Raw genomic sequence first — 23,265 nt, 5'->3', positions numbered from 1 at the left:
TCCACACTTTCTCTCTGATCCCAGAAAAAGCTGTGAGTCGGATCCCAAAAGTGAAACGTCCCCTTGAACCCTTCTCTCCCCCCACCCCCAAAGCTGGTCCGGAGGGCCCTTTGGAACACCGTGGGATGCTGTAGATGGAGGGGGGAATCCCTAGAAATCACCCCCCTCCCCCCCACCTGTGCGAGTGGCAGGGCCTTCCACGCGTGCGCAAAGGGCCTTCGGGCCCAGAGGAGCAACCTCAGTTCTTGAATGAATGAATGAATGAATGAATAGTTTATTTGTTTGTAGCACAAAGACCATTACAAAATACAGAATTGCTCACATATAGCAACACACATGATTTAAAATATTCAAAGTATTTGAGGTACAATCCTTTCTCGACCAAGGAGTCAGTCAGTGGGTCACTCTAGGGGTGCTCCATTTGTCTGCAGCACCCACCCTTTGCTATCACGATGGTGACATGCATGACAAAGTCACGAGAATAATTTCAGTGATTACATTATAACCTAAAATGTTAGCAGTCAATATCTGGCACTATCAGATAGGTGGGATCTCTGATGATAGTTTATACAAAACTATTAAATCAAATGGTCCCCCTTACAATCTACGCAGACTTTGTTTAGAAAGTTATTTCTGATTTTTTGGGCTGCAGCCACAAACTTTGCTACCTTAATTGTGATTGCTTTGCTATGGTCCGCCAGCAGATCGCAGATAATATCTCTAGTGTGCCAACCCGCTCTTGCTAACAATAGTTCCTTTAGAAAACGCTCCCTGATTTCTTTGTACAGAGGGCAACGCAGAAGATAATGCGCTAGGTCTTCGATCTCCCCTGAGCCACAAAAACATCCGCTGGGCATGGGGGACTTTTTTATACTTCCTCTCCAAGAAAGCAGAGGGCATTGTCTGAAAACGAAGGGCAGTAAAGGCCTTTCTTAGGGCAGGAAACGATAGGTCAAGCAAATATTGTGAAAAGTACTGTTCTTTCTTAATAAGACAACCATGGAGAGAAGGCCTGTAATTGACTAGCTATTGCGTTTCCTTGGGCATCAGCCTCATAGATTCTATCTCCAATACTCCTTTTGTTATTAGCTAGCAGTTCCTGCACCTCCTTGGCATAGAGCTGGGACATAGTTAACCAGTTATGTGCCCATCCACCCTTTTTCAACTGTTCATTGAAACATTGTTTAGCTAAGTTATTTTCATCTAGAGTCATTAACTTTTTCCCATAAAGTATAATACTCTTGTGGATTCTTGACTTGAAGGAGGGCAAATCCACCTCCATTCTTAATAAGGCAGCGGGAACCCCTACTGGAAGTGCTAGCAATTCCTTCAACACCATGTTCTGTACGGTCTCTACTGATGAAATAGAGTCTTGACCCCATAATTCCGCCCCATACAATAGTTGCGGGAGAACTTTGGCTACAAAAAGCTTCAGGGTAGGGGCAACCAAGGAGCCACCTTTGTGTCTTCCATATGATAATATTGCTTTAGCTGATCTTATAGCTGAGTATTTAGCTGCCTCCACTTGGGTTTTCCAACCCCCATTATGTTGTTGTTTATTTGTTCAGTCGCTTCCGACTCCTCATGACTTCATGGACCAGCCCACGCCAGAGCTTTCTGTCGGCCGTCGCCACCCCCAGCTCCCCCAAGGTCAAGTCTGTCACCTCCAGAATATCGTCCATCCATCTTGCCCTTGGTCGGCCCCTCTTCCTTTTGCCTTCCACTTTCCCTAGCATCAGCCTCTTCTCCAGGGTATCCTGTCTTCTCATTATGTGGCCAAAGTACTTCAGTTTTGCCTTTAATACCATTCCCTCGAGTGAGCAGTCTGGCTTTATTTCCTGGAGTATGGACTGGTTTGATCTTCTTGCAGTCCACGGCACTCTCAGAATTTACCTCCAACACCACAGTTCAAAAGCATCTATCTTCCTTTAAAACTCGTGCATTATTCTATCTGCCGGCCATCCAAAAGCCTTCTGTGCACACGATTTCTCCTAGAGAAGACTACCACCTTGGTTTTAGAATAATTGATTACTAATTTTTCCTTTTTACAGATCGTGCCTAATCTATTCAACAGTCTCCTCAGGCCGACCTGAGCAATAGATAAAAGGGCCATATCACCTGCGTAAAGGAGCGCCTGGACCTTCTTGGGGCCAATAGAGGGAGGAAAACAGTCCAGAGCTGTTAGCTCGGACACCAGATTGTTCACATAATAGTTGAACAAAAAAGGGGTGAGTAGACAGCCCTGCTTGACTCCTCTTCTGATGATAATTTTGTCAGAGGGGGTCCCAGATGGGCCAATCCTCACTCTTGAGTCCGTTTGTGCGTGCAGTTTTTGCAGCGAAAACAGGAGTCGTCTGTCTATGCTTGACCGTGAAAGTTTGTCCCAGAGGCAAATATCTCTATCAACAAGGTCAAAGGCGGAAGTGAAGTCCACAAAGGCCACGTACAGGCTTCCTCCGGGTTGACTCCGATATTTGTGGGTCAAGTGATTGAGCACAAAGCATTGGTCAATAGTGCTCCTCCCTTGGTGGAAACTGGCCTGTTCCTCCGCCAGGATGTCATTTTCATTCGCCCACGCTTGAAGTTTATCCAATAAGAAACTGCCATATACTTTCGAAACAATATTCAATAAACTTATGGGCCTTAAGCTTTTGGGGTCGTTTTTTTCACCTTTTTTATATAAAGGGACTATAATACTTGACTGCCATCCGACAGGGATATTTCCTGTCTGGTTGATGTTTGAAAAGAGATTTGCCAGGATTGGGGCCCACCAGTTGATATTATATTTAAAAAGTTCCGGGGGAAGCATGTCTTCTCCTGGTGCTTTATCTACTGCCAGCTTGCCCAATATGCGGCTGACCTCATTAGCTGTCACGTTGGGCCAAGATGGGAGGTCGGAGATGGTTAGTCCCTCCTCGGTTGATTCACAGATATCATAGCTAGCGAAGATATTCTCAAAATGTTGTTGCCATTTTATCGCCGGGATTTGCATTTCCAAATATGGTTTGGAGGCACGTAGGCCCTCATGCACTGTTTCCCAAAATTTGCCATCATCCTTCTGTTTTACTGCCTGGGCGAGCTCTTCCCACTTACGGCTGATATACACTGACTTTTTCCTTCTCAGTAAGGCCTTGTATGCCGATCTTTTCCCTATCAGAGTTTTTAGAAGCGTATTTGAGTTTGCCTTTCTGACCTTTCTTTTTTCATGTTTCTGCATTCTTTATCAAACCAGCCAGTGTTTCGGGATTTAGAACTGCCATAGGGACCCAACTGGACAAAAAGGGGTTTCAAGTAATCCACAATTTGTTGGTAGCCCTCCAAACAACCTAGTTCTTCTTCGTGGTCTCTGTGCATCACACAAAATGGGCTCTGCGCCTGCGTGGAGTCTCGATCGGGAAAAAACTTCTACAGCTGAGGCGTTTTTGGCGGGAACCCCTCCCCCATGCGCTGAGTGCGCATGCGCAAGCTGAGGGGTTCCTGCCCTGAAGCTCAGTTCTCTTTCGACCGCCATTGTGGTGACCTCGTTGGGAAAATTCTCTGTAGAAATAAAATTGTAAGAGGCGTTTTATTCTTCTCTTCTTCTTCTTCTATCCTTCTCATATTTCTACTTTATTATTATTCTTGTTATTTTACAATTTTTTCTTTCCTATTTTTCACGAAAAGCGAAAACGCCCGAAAGGGCGCATGGCCCTCAAGGCCCCGTTCAGGAAGTGTACCAAGTGTGGAAGTAAACTTCCCCCCTCAAACGGACACTCCTGGTGCCTTTTGTGTTTGGGTGAAGCCCATATTGTCGAGACCTGTCGTTTTTGCCAAGCTTTTTCCAAGCAAACACGACGACACAGGTCAGATAGGCTAAAAGCCCTCCTTTGGAGCAAAGCCTTACAATCAGTTGAAAAACCCTTGACATCGACTTCCAGCACTATGGAACCTGTTGAAACTTCCCCAAAATCTCCTTTATTGGCTCAGGAACAGCAACAGCTGGAGATACCTGTGACGCCTGGGAGAAGTGTTACGCTTTCTATTGCCAAATGATTAGCAAAGAAAGCAAAGAAGGCAAAGCATACTGCCTCAAATCCGGAGGAGCGTAGGAAAAAGAGAAATAAAAAATCTCTTAAAAAGAGTGTGCCGAACCCTACTCGGCCGTCTTCTCCTCTTCCGATGACTAATATACCGATGTCGACGGTCGATACCGTACAATCTCCCTCGACATCGAGGAATGATCCTTTGCCGCAGATTTCGGCGGCCGAGCCTTCTGCATTGATGCCGATACCGGCACAGCCTCTACCACCGCCACCGCCGCTATTGCTGTCGCCTATACCGTCACTAAGGCCACAGTCGGCATGGGGCCCGAGGCTGACGTCAACGTCTGAAGGGGAGATAACAGATGTATCTCCAGCCCCCATACCGCCTGGACAGGCGTGACCTGAGGACAGACGTTATAGACACAACTCCCCAGACTCCATGTTCTCGGGTCACTCAGGGAGAGGTCATTACTATTATGATAGACCACTACCATCAAGAGACAGGTCCCATTCACCACACCGTGAGAGATGGGAACGGGATCCTTACAGAGACCTTGTATTATCAAGCAGCAGAGACATGTATTATCAAAGACCTTATGAGGGACAATGGGGTTATTCTCCCCACACCTATTACCCCCGGCAGCCGTATTATGGGGGGCATCCACAAGCTGAACTAGTAGCTGCACCTGCCACTACGATGCCGAATCCTCAATCTAGCCTGGTCGATGCCAGCACACAACCAATGCAACTGCCTGCAACGCTACTTCCCAGTATGCAGACGTCGCAACAACAACAACCACCCATTCATATGCCGGCTCCGAGAGTGGATTCTCCATCGTCACCCCACGACGACTATGAGTCTGATTCGTCATCTTCGTCCTCGGCACGACCATCCATTGCGTCCCCAGATATAGAGGTAGCTCCACAAGGGGGCATCTCTCCATCAGAGGACCTGGGCCATTTTTCGGACCAAATTATTAGAATGGCTCAAGCACTAGGTCTACAGGTCGAACAATCTGCTTCCACTATACAGGATCCGGTCTTCGACTCTATCTCATCTGATACCTCAAAACCAGTGGCCATTCCAATGCTACCGGCCTTACTGGAAACCATTAAACAGTCTTGGAAGTCACCTTCGACAGCCCCACCAACTTCAAAAAGGTTGGAAGGGATGTATAAGGTCCAGAACGCAGATGTTCAGTTCCTCTTCGAGCACCTGCCTCCAAATTCCATCGTCGTCGAGGCCGCTCAAGGCAAAAGCAGGCATCAGCATTCCTCACCTGTTGACAAAGAGGGACGTCGTTTAGACCTCCTTGCTCGCAGGTTATATACTTCCTCATCTTTAGGCCTAAAAATCACAAATTACCAAGCAGCAATGTCTGGTTACCAATTACTACTCTGGGACAAGATGGGAAAATTGATGGAGCAGTTACCTGACGACAAAAAGCAATTGGCGAGACTCTTCCATTCCAAAGCATCCCAACTGTCGCGTCAGCAGATACACACTTCCAAGCACCAGGTCGATTGTATAGCCAAAACTCTGACGGGGACCATAGCACTCCGTCGACACGCTTGGCTCCGCTCAGCGGGCCTTTCTCAAGAGGCACGCTCTAGAATAGAGGACTTACCATTTGACGGCATCGGGCTTTTCAATGCCGATACTGACAACTCGCTCGATACCGTACAAAAGGCGAGAACAACTGCTCGCCGTATGGGATTCAGTCAACCCCAGCAACAATTTCAACGACGCTGGTCTCGACCACGTTCCTCATATTATGCCAACAGACAACAATACCAACAAGTTCAACCTCGTCAACAACCACTACAGCAACAAGCTTTCCAGCCACGTAAGCAGTTCTCAAATTACAGAGGCAGGGCAACCTCTCGCAGGAGTGACGCAGGTTTTAAACGGCGTCTTTGATTCCCTGCCTACACCTGTAAATAATCCCATTACTTTCTTTAATGATAGACTCTCCCACTATTACCATCAATGGGAGACTATCACTACCGACACATGGGTCCTCTCTATAATACAAAGAGGATACCGCATAGAATTTAAAACCCTCCCTCTTCTCGGTAATGTGAAGGTTACACCACCTACGGTACCTCTACTCCAGGAGGTCGACATGCTCCTTAGCAAAGGCGCCATCGAACCCGTTCCATGGAGTCACCTTAAAAAGGGTTTCTACTCTAGGTACTTTACCGTACCGAAAAGAGATGGAGGAATTCGCCCTATTTTGGATTTACGTTTGTTAAATTTACATATCACAACCAAAAAGTTTAGAATGGTTTCTTTGGCTTCTATTATCCCACTATTACTTAAAGGACAATGGTTTGCATCCATTGATCTTCACGATGCCTACTTCAACATCGCGATGGAGGGCACATACCGAAGATATTTACGTTTTATAATTGGCCATAACATCTTTCAATACAGAACTCTCCCTTTCGGCTTATCCACGGCCCCAAGGGTCTTTTCAAAATGTATGTCTACCGTCTGTGCCCACCTTCGTCTCAAGGGTGTGGAAGTTTTTCCCTATCTTGATGATTGGCTTATTGTAGCACCAACAAAACAACAACTTCAAAATTCGATACAAATTACTTGCAGTCTATTATGTAAATTAGGCCTCTATATCAACTATGAAAAATCCCAATTAAACCCCTCACAGGTCATTCAGTTCATCGGGGGGATTCTCGATTCCGTATCCGCCCGAGCCTTCCTACCGGCCTCTCGATGCACACGCATCATCCATCTCGCTCAAACTTTTCAACGTCGACCCCACATATCGGTGTTCAAAGTACAGCAGTTATTAGGCCTTATGGCCTCCACCACGGCAGTGGTTCAATATGCCCGCCTAAAGATGCGACCACTTCAATCTTGGTTTCTGAAACACTTCAATCCTCAAAAAGACTCAAAAAATCTCTTACTGTACCCTCCGACAAGAGTAAAAGACTCTCTTGTATGGTGGACGGTAATCGACCATCTAACACAGGGAATCCCGTTCAGTCAAGAACAACCAACAAAGATACTGACAACAGATGCGTCAATGAATGGCTGGGGCGCACATTTAAGCTCCCTAACTGTCCAGGGCTTATGGTCCAAAAAGGAAGCCAGACAGCACATAAATCTTCTCGAACTGCGAGCAGTTCAAAGAGCTCTCGTTGCGTTCGAATCCCAGATTACAGGACTTTTTATACAGATAACCACAGACAATACCACAGTGGTTTCGTATCTGAACAAGGAGGGTGGCACCAAATCGGAACGTCTTCTAAAGTTGACAATGAAACTCTTCGACTGGTGCATCACAAGACACGTCACTTTCACTGCCATCCATATTGCCGGCACCGAAAACACACTAGCCGATTTCTTAAGTCGATCCCATCATCTGGCACACGAGTGGCAACTCAGCAAGACTGTAGCCAAATCAATATTCCAAACATCGACCTTTTTGCCACAGAGACAAACAAAATCATTTACAATTTTTGCAGCCGAGCAGGTCTAGGCAAGAACTCCTTGGGCGACGCCTTCACACTGCAATGGACGAACGCCCTCTTTTACGCATTTCCTCCTTTTCCCATCATACCCAGAGTGATTGCCAAGATAATAGCCAACAAGACCAATTGTATCTTGATCACTCCCTGGTGGCCAAGGCAAACGTGGTTTGCCGCACTCCTACGGTTGTCGAACAGTCGATACAGACAGCTTCCACTGTTACCAACACTGCTGACACAACAACAAGGCAAAATCAGACACCCCAATCTACAAACCCTGAGGTTAACAGCATGGAACATTCAGTTCTCCAATCTGATGTAACTTCCACTCGATTGCAAGACATTCTAGAAGCAGCTAGGAAACCATCCACTCGGAAGTCGTATACACAAAAGTGGACTACCTTTGAGAAATTTGCCAAAGATAACAATTTCAACCCTTTCTCTTCCACCATGGACCAAATTCTCACATTTCTGTTATTCCTTTCAGAAAAGGGCTTATCCACGTCTTCCATACGCGTATATCTATCAGCAATATCAGCAATCCGGTCCAATATAGAAAATTCGACTGTGTTTTCACATCCTCTGTCAAAACGTTTTTTGAAGGGACTCAATAATTTAACTCCACCAATCCGTGCACGTATACCATCCTGGAGCATCTCAGTTGTACTAAATTCATTAACTTCAAAACCATTCGAACCACTAGCCACAACAGACCTCAGGTTACTCTCCTTTAAAACAGCCTTTTTAATAGCCATTACTACGGCTCAGAGATCGAGTGAGCTTGCAGCTCTCCGTATAGATCCCCCTTATCTAACTTCCCATAGGGATAAAGCCATATTAAGGCCTGACATAGCCTTTCTGCCCAAGGTGGTTTCAGAATTCCATCTGAATCAGGACATTGTTCTTCCTGCGTTTTTTCCTTTTCCATCATCACAGATGGAAATTACCCTCCATACACTGGACGTACGAAGGACTTTAGCTTTTTATAAGCAGCATACAGAACCTTTTTGCAAGTCACCCCGTTTGTTTGTCTCCTATTCGGGACAACATAGGGGTATGCCTATTTCATCTCAAAGACTTGCACGATGGATCGTTGAGACTATCAAGTTGGCATACCAACTTGCCAAACTCCCTCTGGACACAAATGTCCAAGCCCATTCTACAAGGGCGATGGCCACCTCGACAGCCTTCGGCAAGGGCATCTCCATCCCTGAGCTTTGTCGCGCTGCGACTTGGTCGAAGCCATCGACTTTCGTGAAGCACTATCGCTTGGACACGAGAGCGAGAGCCGACTGCTCTTTCGGGAGGGCTGTTCTTTCATCGATATTGACATAAGGACACCAACCCACCTCCGGTAAGTCAGCTCGCTAATCTCCCATTTTGTGTGATGCACAGAGACCATGAAGAAGAAATGCAGGTTGCTTACCTGTAACCGTAGTTCTTCGAGTGGTCATCTATGCAGTCACACAACCCACCCTACCATCCCCACTTCGGTGTAATATGTATAGTACCCTATGTCTTTTCTTAATAACTTTTATATATAAGGGAAGTAACCCTAGGGATATATAGTAGCATTGTTTTTGCTAAACTTTATTCAGTATCGACACCTTCATCGATACTAACACTTAATACTAGTGTAAGGACACTTGGTTCGGCATCGATGTCTCCATTGATACCGACAGCTTTATTTTTTACTTGGTTTCGAGATCACAATGTCGGTCTCCAGGAACTGAGCTTCAGGGCGGGAACCCCTCAGCTTGCGCATGCGCACTCAGCGCATGGGGGAGGGGTTCCCGCCAAAAACGCCTCAGCTATAGAAGTTTTTTCCCCCCGATCGAGACTCCACGCAGGCGCAGAGCCCATTTTGTGTGACTGCACAGATGACCACTCGAAGAACTACGGTTACAGGTAAGCAACCTGCATTTTCCCTTTTTCAATCTGCTCTTTAAAACCCATGAGGAATGGACCATGTAGCAAATTTACCACCTTGGAACTCAGGGCTCCTGACCATTTGATCCTTCTGCTACCTGTGGGACCCAGCTCGATGGAATAGGTTTTTTTGACGCTAGTTCGCGTAGCCAAGGCTTGCATTACTAATTTGATTGGAAAATGGTCGCTTTCAGGCCTATCTTCCACTGAAATTTTTTTGATGTTGTGGAGCAGGTCAGGGGAAATTATACAATAGTCTACTACACTGCCCCCCCTATGAGAGAGGTATGTGTAGTGACCATTAGAGTCGTCAACTACACTACCGTTCAAAATTATCAGAGAATGTAGGTAGGCAAGCATTATTAGATTTTTACCATACTTATTTATTCTTTTGTCATGAGAGTGCCTTTCTAAAAAGAAGCCATCATCCAACGGAACAGGCAACTGTTTCAGTAACTCTATTTGATCGCCCCAGGCGGGCGTTTATTTTATTTATTTATTTATTTATTACATTTTTATACCGCCCAATAGCCGAAGCTCTCTGGGAGGTTCACAAAAATTAAAACCACAATAAAACAACCAACAGGATAAGAGCACAATTACAAAATACAGTATAAAAAGCACAACCACGCAGCAAAATTGATATAAGATTAAAATACAGAGTTAAAACAGTAAAATTTAAATTTAAGTTAAAATTAAGTGTTAAAATACTGAGAGAATAAAAAGGTCTTCAGCTGGCGACAAAAGCAGTACAGTGTAGGCGCCAGGCGGACCTCTCTGGGGAGCTCGTTCCACAACCGGAGTGCCACAGCGGAGAAGGCCCTCCTCCTAGTAGCCACCTGCCTCACTTCCTTTGGCAGGGGCTCACGGAGAAGGGGCCCTGTAGATGATCTAAGGTCCGGGCAGGTACATATGGGAGGAGGCGTTCCTTCAAATAACCTGGCCCCAAACCGTTTAGGGCTTTAAATGTCAATACCAGCACTTTGAATCGGGCCCGGACCTGGACTGGCAGCCAATGAAGCTGGAAAAGGACTGGCGTAATGTGATCTCGCCGGCCAGTCCCTGTTAATAAACGGGCTGCCCTATTTTGTACCAGCTGAAGCTTCCGGACTGTTTTCAAAGGCAGCCCCACGTATAACGCATTGCAGTAATCCAAACGAGAGGTTATCAGAGCATGGATAACTGTAGCTAGGCTATCTCTGTCCAGATAAGGGCGTAGTTGGTATATCAACCTAAGCTAATAATAGGTGCTCTTTGCCACTGAGTTCACCTGAGTTCACCTGTGCCTCAAGTGACAGTTCTGGATCCAAGAGCATGCCCAAACTACGGAACCGATCCTTTAGGGAGAGTGCAACCCCGTCCAGGACAGGGCAAACATCACCTCGCCGGACAGATGAACCACCCGCTAACAGTACTTCCGTCTTGTCTGGATTGAGTCTCAGTTTATTAGCCCTCATCCAGTCCATTACCGTGCCCAGGCACTGGTTCAGAACAGTCACTGCCTCACCTGGGTTTGATGAAAAGGAAAGGTAGAGGTGGGTATCATCCGCATACTGTGACACCTCAGTCCACATCTCCGGATAACCTCCCCCAGCGGCTTCATGTATATGTTAAACATCATAGGGCAGTGGTTCTCAACCTTCCTAATGCCGCGACCCTTTAATACAGTTCCTCATGTTGTGGTGACCCCCAACCATAAAATTATTTTCGTTGCTATTTCATAACTGTAATTTTGCTACTGTTATGAATCGTAATGTAAATATCTGATATGCAGGATGTATTTTCATTGTTACAAATTGAACATAATTAAAGCATAGTGATTAATCACAAAAACAATATGTAATTATATATTGTGAAATATTTATTTCTAATTACAAATAAATGACCATCGGAAATATGTGTTTTCCGATGGTCTTAGGCAACCCCTGTGAAAGGGTCGTTCAACCCCCAAAGGGGTCGCGACCCACAGGTTGAGAACCGCTGGCATAGGGGATAAGATAGAGCCCTGTGGAACCCCATGGATTAGGAGCCACGGCACAGAGCAATAATCCCCCAGCACCACCTTCTGGAATCGGCCATCCAAGTAGGAGCGGAACCACTGCAACGCAGTACCTCCAACTCCCAGTTCAGACAACCTATCCAGAAGGATACCATGGTTGATGGTATCAAAGGCCGCTGAAAGGTGCAGGAGAACCAACAGGGTCACACTCCCCCTGTCTCTCTCCCAGCAGAGGTCATCCCACAGGGCGACCAAGGCAGTTTCTGTTCCAAAACCAGGCCTGAAACCTGATTGAAATGGATCTAGATAATCTGTTTCATTCAAGAGTGCCTGGAGTTGTCCTGCAACCACCCGCTCAAGCACCTTGCCCAGGAAAGGGATATTAGCCACCGGCCTGTAGTTGTTAACATCCTCCGGGTCCAGATTAGGCTTCTTCAGGAGTGGTCTAATTACCGCCTCTTTTAAAGAGGCCGGCACCACTCCCTCTCTCAAGGAAGCATTTACAACCTCCTGGACCCAGCCGGCGATCCCCTCCTTATTTGATGTAATGAGCCAAGAGGGGCAAGGATCAAGCACACAGGTGGTCGACCGGACTTGGCCAAGCACCTTGTCCATAACCTCAGGCCTTACTAACTGAAACTCATCCAATAAAACTGAACCGGACGGCGCTCTGAACGCCTCTACTAGTGGAGCTGCATTAAGTGTGGTGTCCAATTCATGACGAATCTGAGCGACTTTATCTTCAAAGTGCCGTGCAAACTCGTCACAGCATGCTACCGAGGGTTCAACTATCTCACGCCCTGCCCCAGAGTGTAACAGGCCACAAACCACTTGGAAAAGCTCCACTGGACGCCACTGAAGATGCAATGCTGGTGGGAAAGAACTGTCTCTTTGCCACCCTCACCGCCACAGAGTAGGCTCGATAGTGAGCTCTAACCCGTGTTCGATCAGACCCAGCACAAGTTTTCCTCCACCTGCGTTCTAGCCGTCTCCCCTCTTGCTTCATTGCCCTCAGCTCAGGTGTATACCAAAGAGCTGACCGGCTCTGCTCAGAGGGAGAGGACGCTTGGGTGTGATCGTGTCAACTGCCCGGGTCATCTCTGCATTCCACAGAGCGACCTGGGCTTCAACAGGAGCATCAGCCATATCAGCAGGAAAATCCCCCAGAGCCCTCTGGAATCCATCGGAGTCCATTAGCCTCCGGGGGCGGACCATTTTAATAGGCCCCCCACCCTTGCAGAGGGGAAAGGCTGCCGAGAGTCTAAACCTCAATAGGAAGTGATCCGACCATGACAAGGGAGTAGATGTTAGTTCTCCCACTTTCAGATCACCATCCTCCTGCCCAGTCGAGAAAACCAGACCAGATTTTGCATGCGTTGGGCCAGTGACATGTTGAGACAGCCCCATGGTTGTCATGGCAGCCATGAAGTCCTGAGCCGCTCCGGATACAGCAGCCTCGGCATGGAAGTTGAGATCCCCCAGAACCATCATCCTGGGGGTCCTCAACACCAGGTCCGAGACAACCTCCGTCAACTCAGGCAGGGAGACTGTGGGGCAGCGGGGTGGGCGGTACACCAGCAGAATCCCTAATCTGTCTCAAGTACCCAACACACAGTACAAACACTCCAGACCAGCACTCGACTGAACAGGAAGCCTAGTGAGGGAGATTGTATTCTTATAGACCACGGCAAACCCCCCTCCCCGGCCCTCGAGTCTGTGCTGGTGCTGCACTGAGTACCCAGGAGGGCAGAGCTGGGTGAGAGCAACCCCTCCCAGTTCACCCACCCAGGTCTCAGTGATGCATACCAGGTCAGCCCCCTCATCCACAATCAGATCATGGATGAGGGAGATTTTGTTTTGGACTGACCTGGCATTCAGCAGCAGCAGCACCAGACCCGAGAGCAAGCTGATAAGGCCGCCAGGAACCATCTGGTTGGGGGAAGGACTAGAAAAGGGGATCGCTGTAAGGAATCTGTCCCCTCTTCTCCTCATCTGGCCTGTTCCTCTCCCAGCACCATACCTCCCCCTACCCGTGACCACAGTTCTGCGGGCATCCCCATATCCCCCAGAGCTCCCCAGGCACATATTAAAAGTTATTTAAAAGTTGATTAAAAGTTTTTTGAAAAATTGCTGTTGGCTGCTGGTTGGCTGGTGTTCTCCAAACAGGGTGGCTCCTCTGTGCGGCGCCATGTGCGTACCGAGGCGCCGCCTCTGGCCGGCTGGAGCTTTACCTGTAAGCAAGGCGGGGCACTGGTCAGCAGATGTTCAACAGCTGGGGGAAAGACTGCAAAGACCAGGCTCCTGCAGCCTCAGGTCTTCTCTCCCCACAGCAAACACACCCCACTTTCCCGCCTCTGGCCGGCTGGAGCTTTACCTGTAAGCAAGGTGGGGCACTGGTCAGCAGATGTTCCACAGGTGGGGAAAGAGACTGCAGAGACCAGGCTCCTGCAGCCTCAGGTCTTCTCTCCCCACAGCAAACCCACCCCACTTCCCCGCCTCTGGCCGGCTGGAACTTTACCTGTAAGCAAGGCGGGGCACTGGTCAGCAGATGTTCAACAGCTGGAGGAAAGACTGCAAAGACCAGGCTCCTGCAGCCTCAGGCCTTCTCTCCCCACAGCAAACACACCCCACTTCCCCGCCTCTGGCCGGCTGGAACTTTACCTGTAAGCAAGGCGGGGCACTGGTCAGCAGATGTTCCACAGGTGGGGAAAGAGACTGCAGAGATCACCTCCTATGATAAAATGGGGATTTTCAAAGTGTAATTCTATTTCACTTATTGCCAACTTCAGTGATGACCAAATGGGAGACACCTCCATAGTTGCTGGGGGCACATAGATGTAAGATGTACAATGTAAGGAGGAGCCATTTTTGAAGGATACACGAACAATAAGAATCCCCTCATAACTCTGAGGAGCCACTATTTCTGAGATGTAGTCCAAATCTACTGAAATGAGGGTTGCCAGACCCCCACTGGCACGACCAAATTTGTTTTGCCTCGTTGCCGCCTTTGTGAAGGATTTATATCCTTGGAGCTGTGGCTGAGAACAGGTCTTCCATCCATGTTTCTTGGAGGAAGATTATAGAGAACTGTTGTAAAAATTCAACGAAATCCTTGTCAACTAATTTTCTCATCCAACCCAATACATTCCAGGAGACTATTCTTAATGTCGGAGAAGTTGTTTCCACTGGCTCTCTTCTTAGTCAATAGTTTTGTGTGTCAGCAAGGGACCTTGCGGACTCTTTGGAATAAACAGAGGGAATCAAGTTACTGCTGGGATTTTCCCTGGTTAGGGTGTTGGTTTTCGCTGGCCCTGAAGAAAGCTCCTCTCTTAAAATCGAGAACAATTGCTCTTCTAGCTCCCCTAAAGCCTTTACAATGTTGTTCTGGGCCTCATGGTCCATCCGTTTGAACTGCTCTATTTTGACGGTTTCCTCTGGGGGACCTCAGTTCTTGCCCAAGAAGGATTCGCTTCTTAGTTCTCCCTCTAGTATTGTAAGGCAGCAATTAAGCCACGTAAAGGGTTTGCGTCCTTTTAACCTTTGAGCCAGGTCAAACAGCCCGTGGACTCTAAGCCTAAGGCGCCATTCCTAGCAGTGCTGAGAGTTGGACTCAATGGCCTTAGAGGCCCCTTCCAACTCTACTATTCTATGATTCTATTTTTGGACCCGCCCCTTTTTTGAATGTGGCCCTTTCACCTTTTGCTTTGCCCACCGCTGGATTGTGGCCCCTGAATTCCGAAACTGAACGCTGCCCTTGGGCTGAAAGCGACTCAGCAATAAGGCTTTGATCTTTCTGGGCATCTCCTTGGCAACTCTGGTTTGGGCCACGTTTATGCACTTGTTAGGTATTGAGGCTGTTTAACCAGTTAGCTTTTATCGCTGCTTTTATGGGCAAAATGGAGTTGCAAAGGACTCAGTGGTTTCTTGCATTATCAAAGAATCTTTGATACTTAGAGCTCAGTTAGAACATGAGTGGGCAGGCTTTGGGCTTACGGAATCAACCCTGAGATCCACCAACTGGAATCTGGTGCAGAAATCACTGAGGATTTAAAGGATTCTGAATCCAGGATTTTATTTTGAGCACTAGAAGTGAATGGACTTTATAGTCCTTCCACACAAAATCCCACTCTTAGAGCTCCATCACACCAGCGTTTCATCGCATGTTCATCCTGCCTTGTTTACCATTTTGCCCTGCGACCTGCACACGATGTCCTCCTTGTCCTGCAGTCATGTTGCCTCTTCCCCTCCATTTTCCATGTTTTTCTGGGGCAGGGAAAGTGCAGAAATGTTTACCCACATGGGATAGAACCGGCCTTCCGTCCCGGGTATTGCTGTCCTTGCGCTATGTCGCAGAACGTCCCTTCTTGGGGGCATCTGCATTGAAGGGCGGTCTTGCTGATGAAAAAGGAGGGTGGGGGCAGTTCTCTTTCAGTGCACTGAGTCAGTTGAACGGACTTTCGCTGCTCCAACCCGACTCTCATTCCTCTGTCATCCACCCATTTCAACTTCCCTCTTTTTTGACCGCTGTATGAGGTGCCCAGCCGATGAAGCGCTAAATTGCTAAAATCGGGGTGGGGAAGGTGCCCACGTCCATCAGAATGTCTATCAACCACAAGAACCAATGAACCAGAGGGGGAATGAGAAGGGGTGGGGTGGGGCAGCAATACCAGGAGGCATGAGCCAGCGTGGTGAAAAGGTAAACAAGGCGAAATAGCACAACAACGCACTCACGTGAAAGTGACCAGCGCTTGACACGCTAATGAAACGGAGGTGGAAATCTCAGATGCATACCAGGAAAAAAAAAGTTGGCGTGATGGAGCTCTTAGTTACCCCAACCTTTCTTCATTTCAGCAGCATAATTTCATTGGGTGGGGAGTAATGGTGTGTGTGTGGTCATTTTGTTACTGCTGTTTAACCAATGGGAATCCAAAATCCTTGCCAATCCAGAGACCTTCCAGTAGAACCTGACCCACCTGACCCACCTCCTGCCCACCTTTGAGATAGAGCACAGCTGCTGATGTTTTGCACAGCTCCTGTTATGCTTTTGAATTGTTCTGGCCAAATACCTCCTTGGGAGCTTTTGAATCCGCACACAACTCACTCATGGTGCCAGGGCAGCTTACAGATGCAAGCAGGGGCCCGCTGTTCCCCACGAAGCTCCCCAGGTATTGAGATGGCCACTGAGGCGCTACTTGGGCTCTGCTCTGCTTTTCTAGTGCCACCGCTCTCCCCCTCCCCGAATTTTACGGAGCCTTCACGTGGTTTCCTCTTCCTCACGTCACCCTCCTGTCTTTTGCCACCACTTCTTCGGACATTTCTCTTACCACAGAAAATCTACTAAGGAGAAAAAGACGATAGCTGCAGCAGGCCTTCTGATCAGCCTGGAAGCCCCCCGGGTCCCTCCCTCTTTTGAAGCAAGCTGGCAGTTGGCACCCAGCTTCTGGAATTCCCTCCCAGGGAGGTTTGTCTGGCGCCATCTTCATTTGGCATCAGACGAAGAGCGTTTCATTTGGCCTGGCCATGTGGGGCCTTGAGCAGAACAACCTGATGCGCTCCTTATGAGGCAGGGGGCTGGGGAGAGGGGGGCAGCGGTGGCGCTGGTGGGGGCCCTGCCCTGCGCATGCTCAGCCTGGGAGCCCAGGAGCCCTGCGGCTGTTCTGCCAGGCTAGCGGGACCTTCCACAAGATCCGAAAGCCACTCAGCCATCAGGTCTCCTGTACAATCCTCTGAGATCTTCTCTGCTGAAAAGCTGCTAATAAAGTGGGGGGGAATTAAACTTGAAATAAATGAAGTAATGAAAACAAATTACTTGGAAGAAATAAAAATAAAATAAAATGTGGCCTCATTTCCATGTCTGCAGCTAGCCAAGAAACACAATATGGTTGTGGTGTCTCCAATCCTGGAGAGAGACGTTGCGCACGGAGACACCTTGTGGAACGCTGCCGTGGTGATTTCGAACTCGGGTGCTGTGCTTGGGAAGAGCAGGAAGAATCACATCCCAAGGATTGGGGACTTCAACGAGGTGAGTGGTTGCTCTGGGTGGGGGAAGCGGGAGCAGCCTCTGCAGGAGCAGTTTTTCAGTGCGTGCGTGCGTGCGTGCGTGCGCACATCACCGAGGATTTCCAGTTGACCCACGCTGGGGGTGGGGATGTGAGCGCTCACAAACGTCATGGTCAGCTCCACCTTTCAGGGGCTGCCTGACCTCAGGAAGAGCAGGAGGGCCCCCCTCCTCCTCCAAGGGCTGCTCCCAAGAGTCCTCCTCCCTGAATACCATGTGGAATGGCCCCGCTCTTCGGTCGCAGCGTGGGGTGGGAGTCGAGGAGGAAGGACAAGGCCTGGGGCCAACGCTCTACGGGGCCTGCTAGATCCCCCACTGCAGAGCCAGCCAGCCATGAAGCAGAGGGGCAGGGCCCTGTGAGGCCGACTCCAGGCAGGTTGGAGGTGTGCCAGGGAGGAAAGGGAACTCTCGGAAGAGGACCCGGATCCAGTCCGGATCAGCTCTGCCCCTTAGAAATATTCCCTACATGCCTTCCAAAGGCTAGTCACACATTACAGTGGGGCTGTTCCCCCCGTGCAGCTGAGCCTGTGACCAAGGGTGACCAAGCCGCTGCGCCTCTGGGTCCCCCCAAGTCTCTGACGACCTGTCTGTCTTGAGTGAATGGGCAGAATGCAGGAGGTGGAATGAGCCAGTTGAGTAAAGAGCAAGGCCTCCGGCCAAGTGGCAAGTCTGCTTCCTTCCTTAACGAAGGAGGTCACGGGGCCTGGCTGCACAAAGGGTTTGCCCCGGGGTGGCTTCGCAGTAGCAGCACGTCATCTACATGACGCAGCCGCCACTGCAAAGCCATCCGGGGGCAAACCCTGGAAACTCCGCTCCAGAAAAGTCAGGCACTTACCCAGACTTTTTTGGCAGCGGAGCCCATGGTGCCCCCTGATTGGTTGCCATGGGCGGCCCTGGGCCTCTGGAAAAGTTTTTAAAAAATGGGAGGGGGAGGAGGAGAGGAACGGGCCAATTCCTCCCCCCTTTTATTTTTATTATCTGCGCCTGCGCAGCTGCAGAGATACAGAAAATGAAATAAAAGAAGGGGGGGAGGAGCCCTGCTCCTCTCCCTGCCCATTTTATTTATTTCTTGCTTTGAAAGAGCGGGAAAGTTTGCACTTGCGTTCCTTCCTGCGCTGCCGTAAAGACGGGGGCCTGGAGAACTTCGGGGGCCGGGGGGGCGGATGCCCCTGGGGCAGCATGGACCTCTTCCACTGCCATTCCCACGGAAGACGTGGCCAAAGACCCCTGGGCCAAGAGGGTTGAGGCAGCTCTGTGGGGCGTGGGGGTGGGGGGTGGCGGAAGCATCGGCCACATTTCTGAATGCCCTCCTTGCCAGGGCAGCAGAACTGTGCTTGGAGGGGTTGGCAAGAATGGAAGGGCCACAAAGGCCATGAAAGGTGGCCTCCCAACGGTGGCCTGCTCAGTTGAACGCCCAGCAGTTTCATTGCTGGAAATCCAACCGGTGTCTGCGGAAGTCGTGCCTAGGAGAACTCTGTGGCTTCGCTCTTGAGGGGGTGGGCGAGGGGAGGCCAGGCGGGCAAGTTCGGCCTTCTCAGGCTCCAGGCAGTTTGGTGAGTCACTTGATCCTGCGCTCATCAAGGCCTCGTGTACCTCAAAGGAGGGGGGGAGGAAGCCACACCGTGGCCACCTTTTTGGTCTTTGACCTTCCAGAGCTGTAGGGGTCAGTCACCCCAAGAGGCTTTGCCCCAAAGGAAGCGGCTGGGGAGCCGGCCCACCTGCACCTCACTCTGCAACAGCCTCTTGCCTCGGGGAGGGGGCAAATACGCCGCCTCCTTTCTGAGCCCCTTTGGCCCCGCCATCCTTGCCCTAAGAAATGATGCTCAGCATGCTGGGTGGGTGGGGGTGGGGGTGGGGAATCACTAAGCTGCCCTTTTAAAACTCCCCGGCCTGTGTGATCTGGAGTTGTCTTCACTTTCCCAGTCTCCAGAGACACCCCCTCCCCGCCCCTTCACAACACAATGCTCAAATTTGGAAGTGGGAAAGGAAAAAGGTGTGTGTGTGTGTGTGTCCACGTCTGTCCACACTCAAGAGGCCTGAAGCGGCCTTCGAGGCGCCTGTGCCCTGACTCTCTGGAGCCTGCCCTAAAGAAGAGCTCTCTAGTTTAGGGGTTGGGGATGCGCTGGCGCCTGGGTTGCAGGGGAAATGCACAAACCTATCTCTTTCTGCAAACCTGGGAAATCCTGCAGGGATGCAGAGACCACAAAGTTCTTTTTGAGTGGCTCTGTTTTGCTTCTGAAGTGATACGGCCGTGCCCAAGCCCAGCATTAAAAAGAGCCAGTGCGGATCTTAGCGGACCTTCTGCTATGATGCACTCAGGGCCAGGAGTCATCCCCAAGCCTGACATACTAGGGGTGGGGGGAGGGAGGGGGTTTCTGATCTCATGGCATGGATCCTAACCCTCCCCTTCCAGGAGAGAGAAAGCCAGGGGGGATGTGGTCCCACCAGCCCCTTCCTGGCTGCCCACCAAGAAATCCCCCTCTGCCTCTTTTTGATTTGAAAAATACCTTCATGCTTTCTTGCTGGCAGCTGGGATGGCTTCAAAGTGAAGTGAGAGTCTCCTGGGAATGCCTCCGGGCCAGCTACTGGGCCTTTCTGGCTAGCCCCACCCACCCATGGCAGCCATGTTACGGTTGTGCCCGGGACAGTTTCTCAGATTTCCAGCTGGGCCCTGCTAGAAGTTCTTGGGCTGAAGTAGAACAGTCCCCTGCCTCGTGCGTTTCCTATTTATTTGTCCCCCTGATAGTCCCAACTGCACCAAATCAGAACCAATCCTGCTGGTTGGATGAAAGGCTCCAGCCGCTGCTCACAGGCCTTCCCTAACTGGGCTCGAAGGCGGCGCCTGCAGGCGGATGTGTGACCCATGCAGAGGGTCAGCACCAGGCTGGAGTGGGCCCTCGGAAGAGTGACCCCAATGGGCTTCCCCCACCCGCCTGGGCCCCCCACCTTGCCCTCAGGCCAGCAATGCTGCCGGCCCCCCCCACATGCTACCTCTCGGGCCCCCGGCAATGCTGCTTCCGCCCACCTTCCCCCTCCAAGTGTGCTTGCACAGACGTCTCCCTTTGGGCCGCAGTTGGCATCTCCTACGATGCGATCCCTGGCATCAGGCGTGGCATCTGGGAGATACCTGGGGGTGGGGGAGAGTGGCAGCCAAGCTGCCCGCAGCTTCTGTCCCAAGCGATGTGCCCAGGTCAGCATGGCTGGGGCCTTGGGGGGGGGGCAAGGGGACTCATGAATTGCGGGGGAGGGCTGGGCCAACAGGTGATGCAGTACGGAAAAAAGCTTAGCATGAGATGTTCTGTTGAATGGATGCTTTGCCCTTTGCGTTGGGGCTGCATGCATTTTGCACATGTATATGTCTCCAACGCTCCTCACCATCAATAAAGGCCAAACTGCTATCAGAAGAAATTCTGCAAAAGTGTGTGTAACGAACCTAAATAATTCCCGAACGAGGCAGCCCCCCTGCCCTCCGCGTAGGGCTTCTGGCAGCTGGCTGCGATGACGCTGGCAGTAGTGAGTGGAGGAGGTCAGGGACTTGGCTCCCTGCTCTGTTATCTGCCCTGGGTTGGCCCAGTAGGGGCTTGTCTTTTGCTGGGCTGGGATCAAGGAAGGCAGCTTTTGGGACCAGGTGCTTGTGGAGAGATCCCACTCCATCCGGAGGCATCCCTGTGTCTTTGTGATTTACAGTCCACGTACTACATGGAAGGGGACAGAGGACACCCCGTGTTCCAGACTCAGTTTGGGAAGGTTGCTGTGAACATTTGCTTTGGGCGCCATCATCCCCTCAACTGGCTCATGTACAGCTTGAACGGAGCAGAGATCATCTTCAATCCTTCTGCTACTATTGGGAAACTCAGGTATCATCCCTTTTTTCAGTTGTTTTAGTCTCTGAGACGGCCTTCACAGCACCAGGTTGCTGCTGCTTTTAAGAAAACCCTGCACTTTTGCTGCTGTAGGGTGGCAGCGGCTAATCCTGACACCAGAGGCAGTGTGGCATGTCTGGAGAGACAAGAAACATGGGAAGTGGAAGTGGGGGAGAAAAGCAGGTGACATCACAAGTGAGGCTCACGTTCCCACGCATGGACAAGCAGAAGCGGAAGCAGCGACAGTCTCTCGCACTGCTGCCGGAGGACTCGTGGCTGGGACTGGGGACACAGTGGGTGCCCTCACAGGTGCGCGCGCGCACACACACACACACGCAGCAACAGCAGGCCCTTCTTTGTCCATGCCAGCAGGAAGTGCGGGGTTTCTGGGTACTGGAGCCTGGAGACCATCCAGGGTTACCATCTGCTCTGAAATGCCCCACCCCACCCCACCCCAGATTGACGTTGGAGTGAGATTCCATGGCAGAAGAGCCATGGCGACCTCGCTACCAAGGAAAAAGTTGGGTTAAGTCCCTGGCTTTTTCACACTGCAGCTTCAGGGGAAAGCCTTACAGTGCCTGTGCATCTGCGACCATGTCGTCTAACCGATGTAGTGCCGATTCACAGCCACCACAGGGCAATGAAGGTATATAGACAGCTCCTCTGTGTGGTTATGAGTGGAGGGTGTATGCCAAAGGTCCTAGTAGTATTTGAGGCTTTCTGCTGTCAACCTGCAGGACATCTGCTGCACCTTCCTCCAGTCATCTCGGTTTAAAAAAGATCAGAGATAAAGCACTATTTAAAATTATCACGGGATATCCCCTGTGTGTAAAGTTGGTGCAGCCACTAGATGGTGCAGTTTCATTGAACTTTATGGAGAGGGGAAGTTTTCAATTGCAAATCACCTGATCACTGTCCAAAGGAGCTGTAGTAAACAACAGAAAGACCTCAGAAGAAGGAAGCCTGATAAGGGAGTTGATTTTTTCCTTAATGTAGAGACAGTAATTGACAGCGACAGCCGGTGCTGCCCCCAAGAAACCAAAGACTGCCTGGGGGGCGGGGGAAAGCGTTTCCTTTTAAAAGCTTAATTTCATTTTGGGGGTTTAGATGCTGTGCTCCTATTATATTATTATATTATATTATATTATATTATATTATATTATATTTACAACATTTGTATATAAATATTGTAAATAAATAAATAAACTGCTCCATATATGAATAGATTCTGGAGTGATGAACAATAACATAAAAAATACAAAATAAGATAGAATAAAACACTATGATAAAATAATTACTATATTTAAAAGGAAACAGAGTTCTGATAAAACCGTGGCCAATCTCTCGAGGAAAGCTTCCTGCAATAAAGATGTTTTCAGGAGGTGCTGGGAACAGTATAATGTTGGCGCCTGCCTGACCTCTAGTGGCAGGGAGTTCCACAGAGAATGTGCCGCCACACTAAAAGCTCCTCTCCTTGTGTACTCCAATCGGGCTACAGGTTCACGTAAAACCACCAGGAAGATGTGTTCTGATGAGCTCAGTGGCTAGGCAGGTTGGTAAGGGAGACGGTGCTCTCTCAGGCATGCTGGGGGCTGTCTGTGTGTTAAAAGCCCCACAGTGGCTGCATGATGGTGCTGTGGCAGTTCTGTGACACAGCAGCAACATCGAAGCTTTGCTGTGAATCGCTGCATTTTAAAAGTCGGGGATTTATCCTGAATCTTTAGGCTGGAGCAATCTAACCTCACTCTGTCCTTGAGGCAGAGGTGTTACCGGGTGGAAGGGGACCCCTGATTGGTTGCCGGAAGCCCAGGCAGAGGGCAGGGGCCCGAGCCAGTGAGCAGAATGGCTGCTGAAAAGCCCGTGCTGCCTTCTGCATGGGGATCAGCTGCCGCCACCCAGCAG

The 23,265-nt window shown here is 49.7% G+C and overlaps 1 protein-coding gene across 1 annotated transcript in view; it reads left to right on the top strand.

Moving 5' to 3' along the window:
* Nucleotides 1-23,265, top strand: part of UPB1 (beta-ureidopropionase 1) — a 43,831-nt gene that overhangs the window by 13,888 nt on the left and 6,678 nt on the right. Inside the window, exons 5-6 of the mRNA XM_063144019.1 lie at nucleotides 17,303-17,464; nucleotides 21,188-21,357. Of these exons, the coding sequence (XP_063000089.1) occupies nucleotides 17,303-17,464; nucleotides 21,188-21,357 (332 nt within the window). The remainder of the gene's footprint in view (nucleotides 1-17,302; nucleotides 17,465-21,187; nucleotides 21,358-23,265) is intronic.

The sequence above is a fragment of the Elgaria multicarinata genome, chromosome 18 (assembly GCF_023053635.1).
Source record: "Elgaria multicarinata webbii isolate HBS135686 ecotype San Diego chromosome 18, rElgMul1.1.pri, whole genome shotgun sequence".
Lineage (NCBI taxonomy): Eukaryota > Metazoa > Chordata > Lepidosauria > Squamata > Anguidae > Elgaria > Elgaria multicarinata.
Note: the sequence above shows the minus strand (reverse complement) of the source record. Positions and strands in the feature narration are given on the sequence as shown.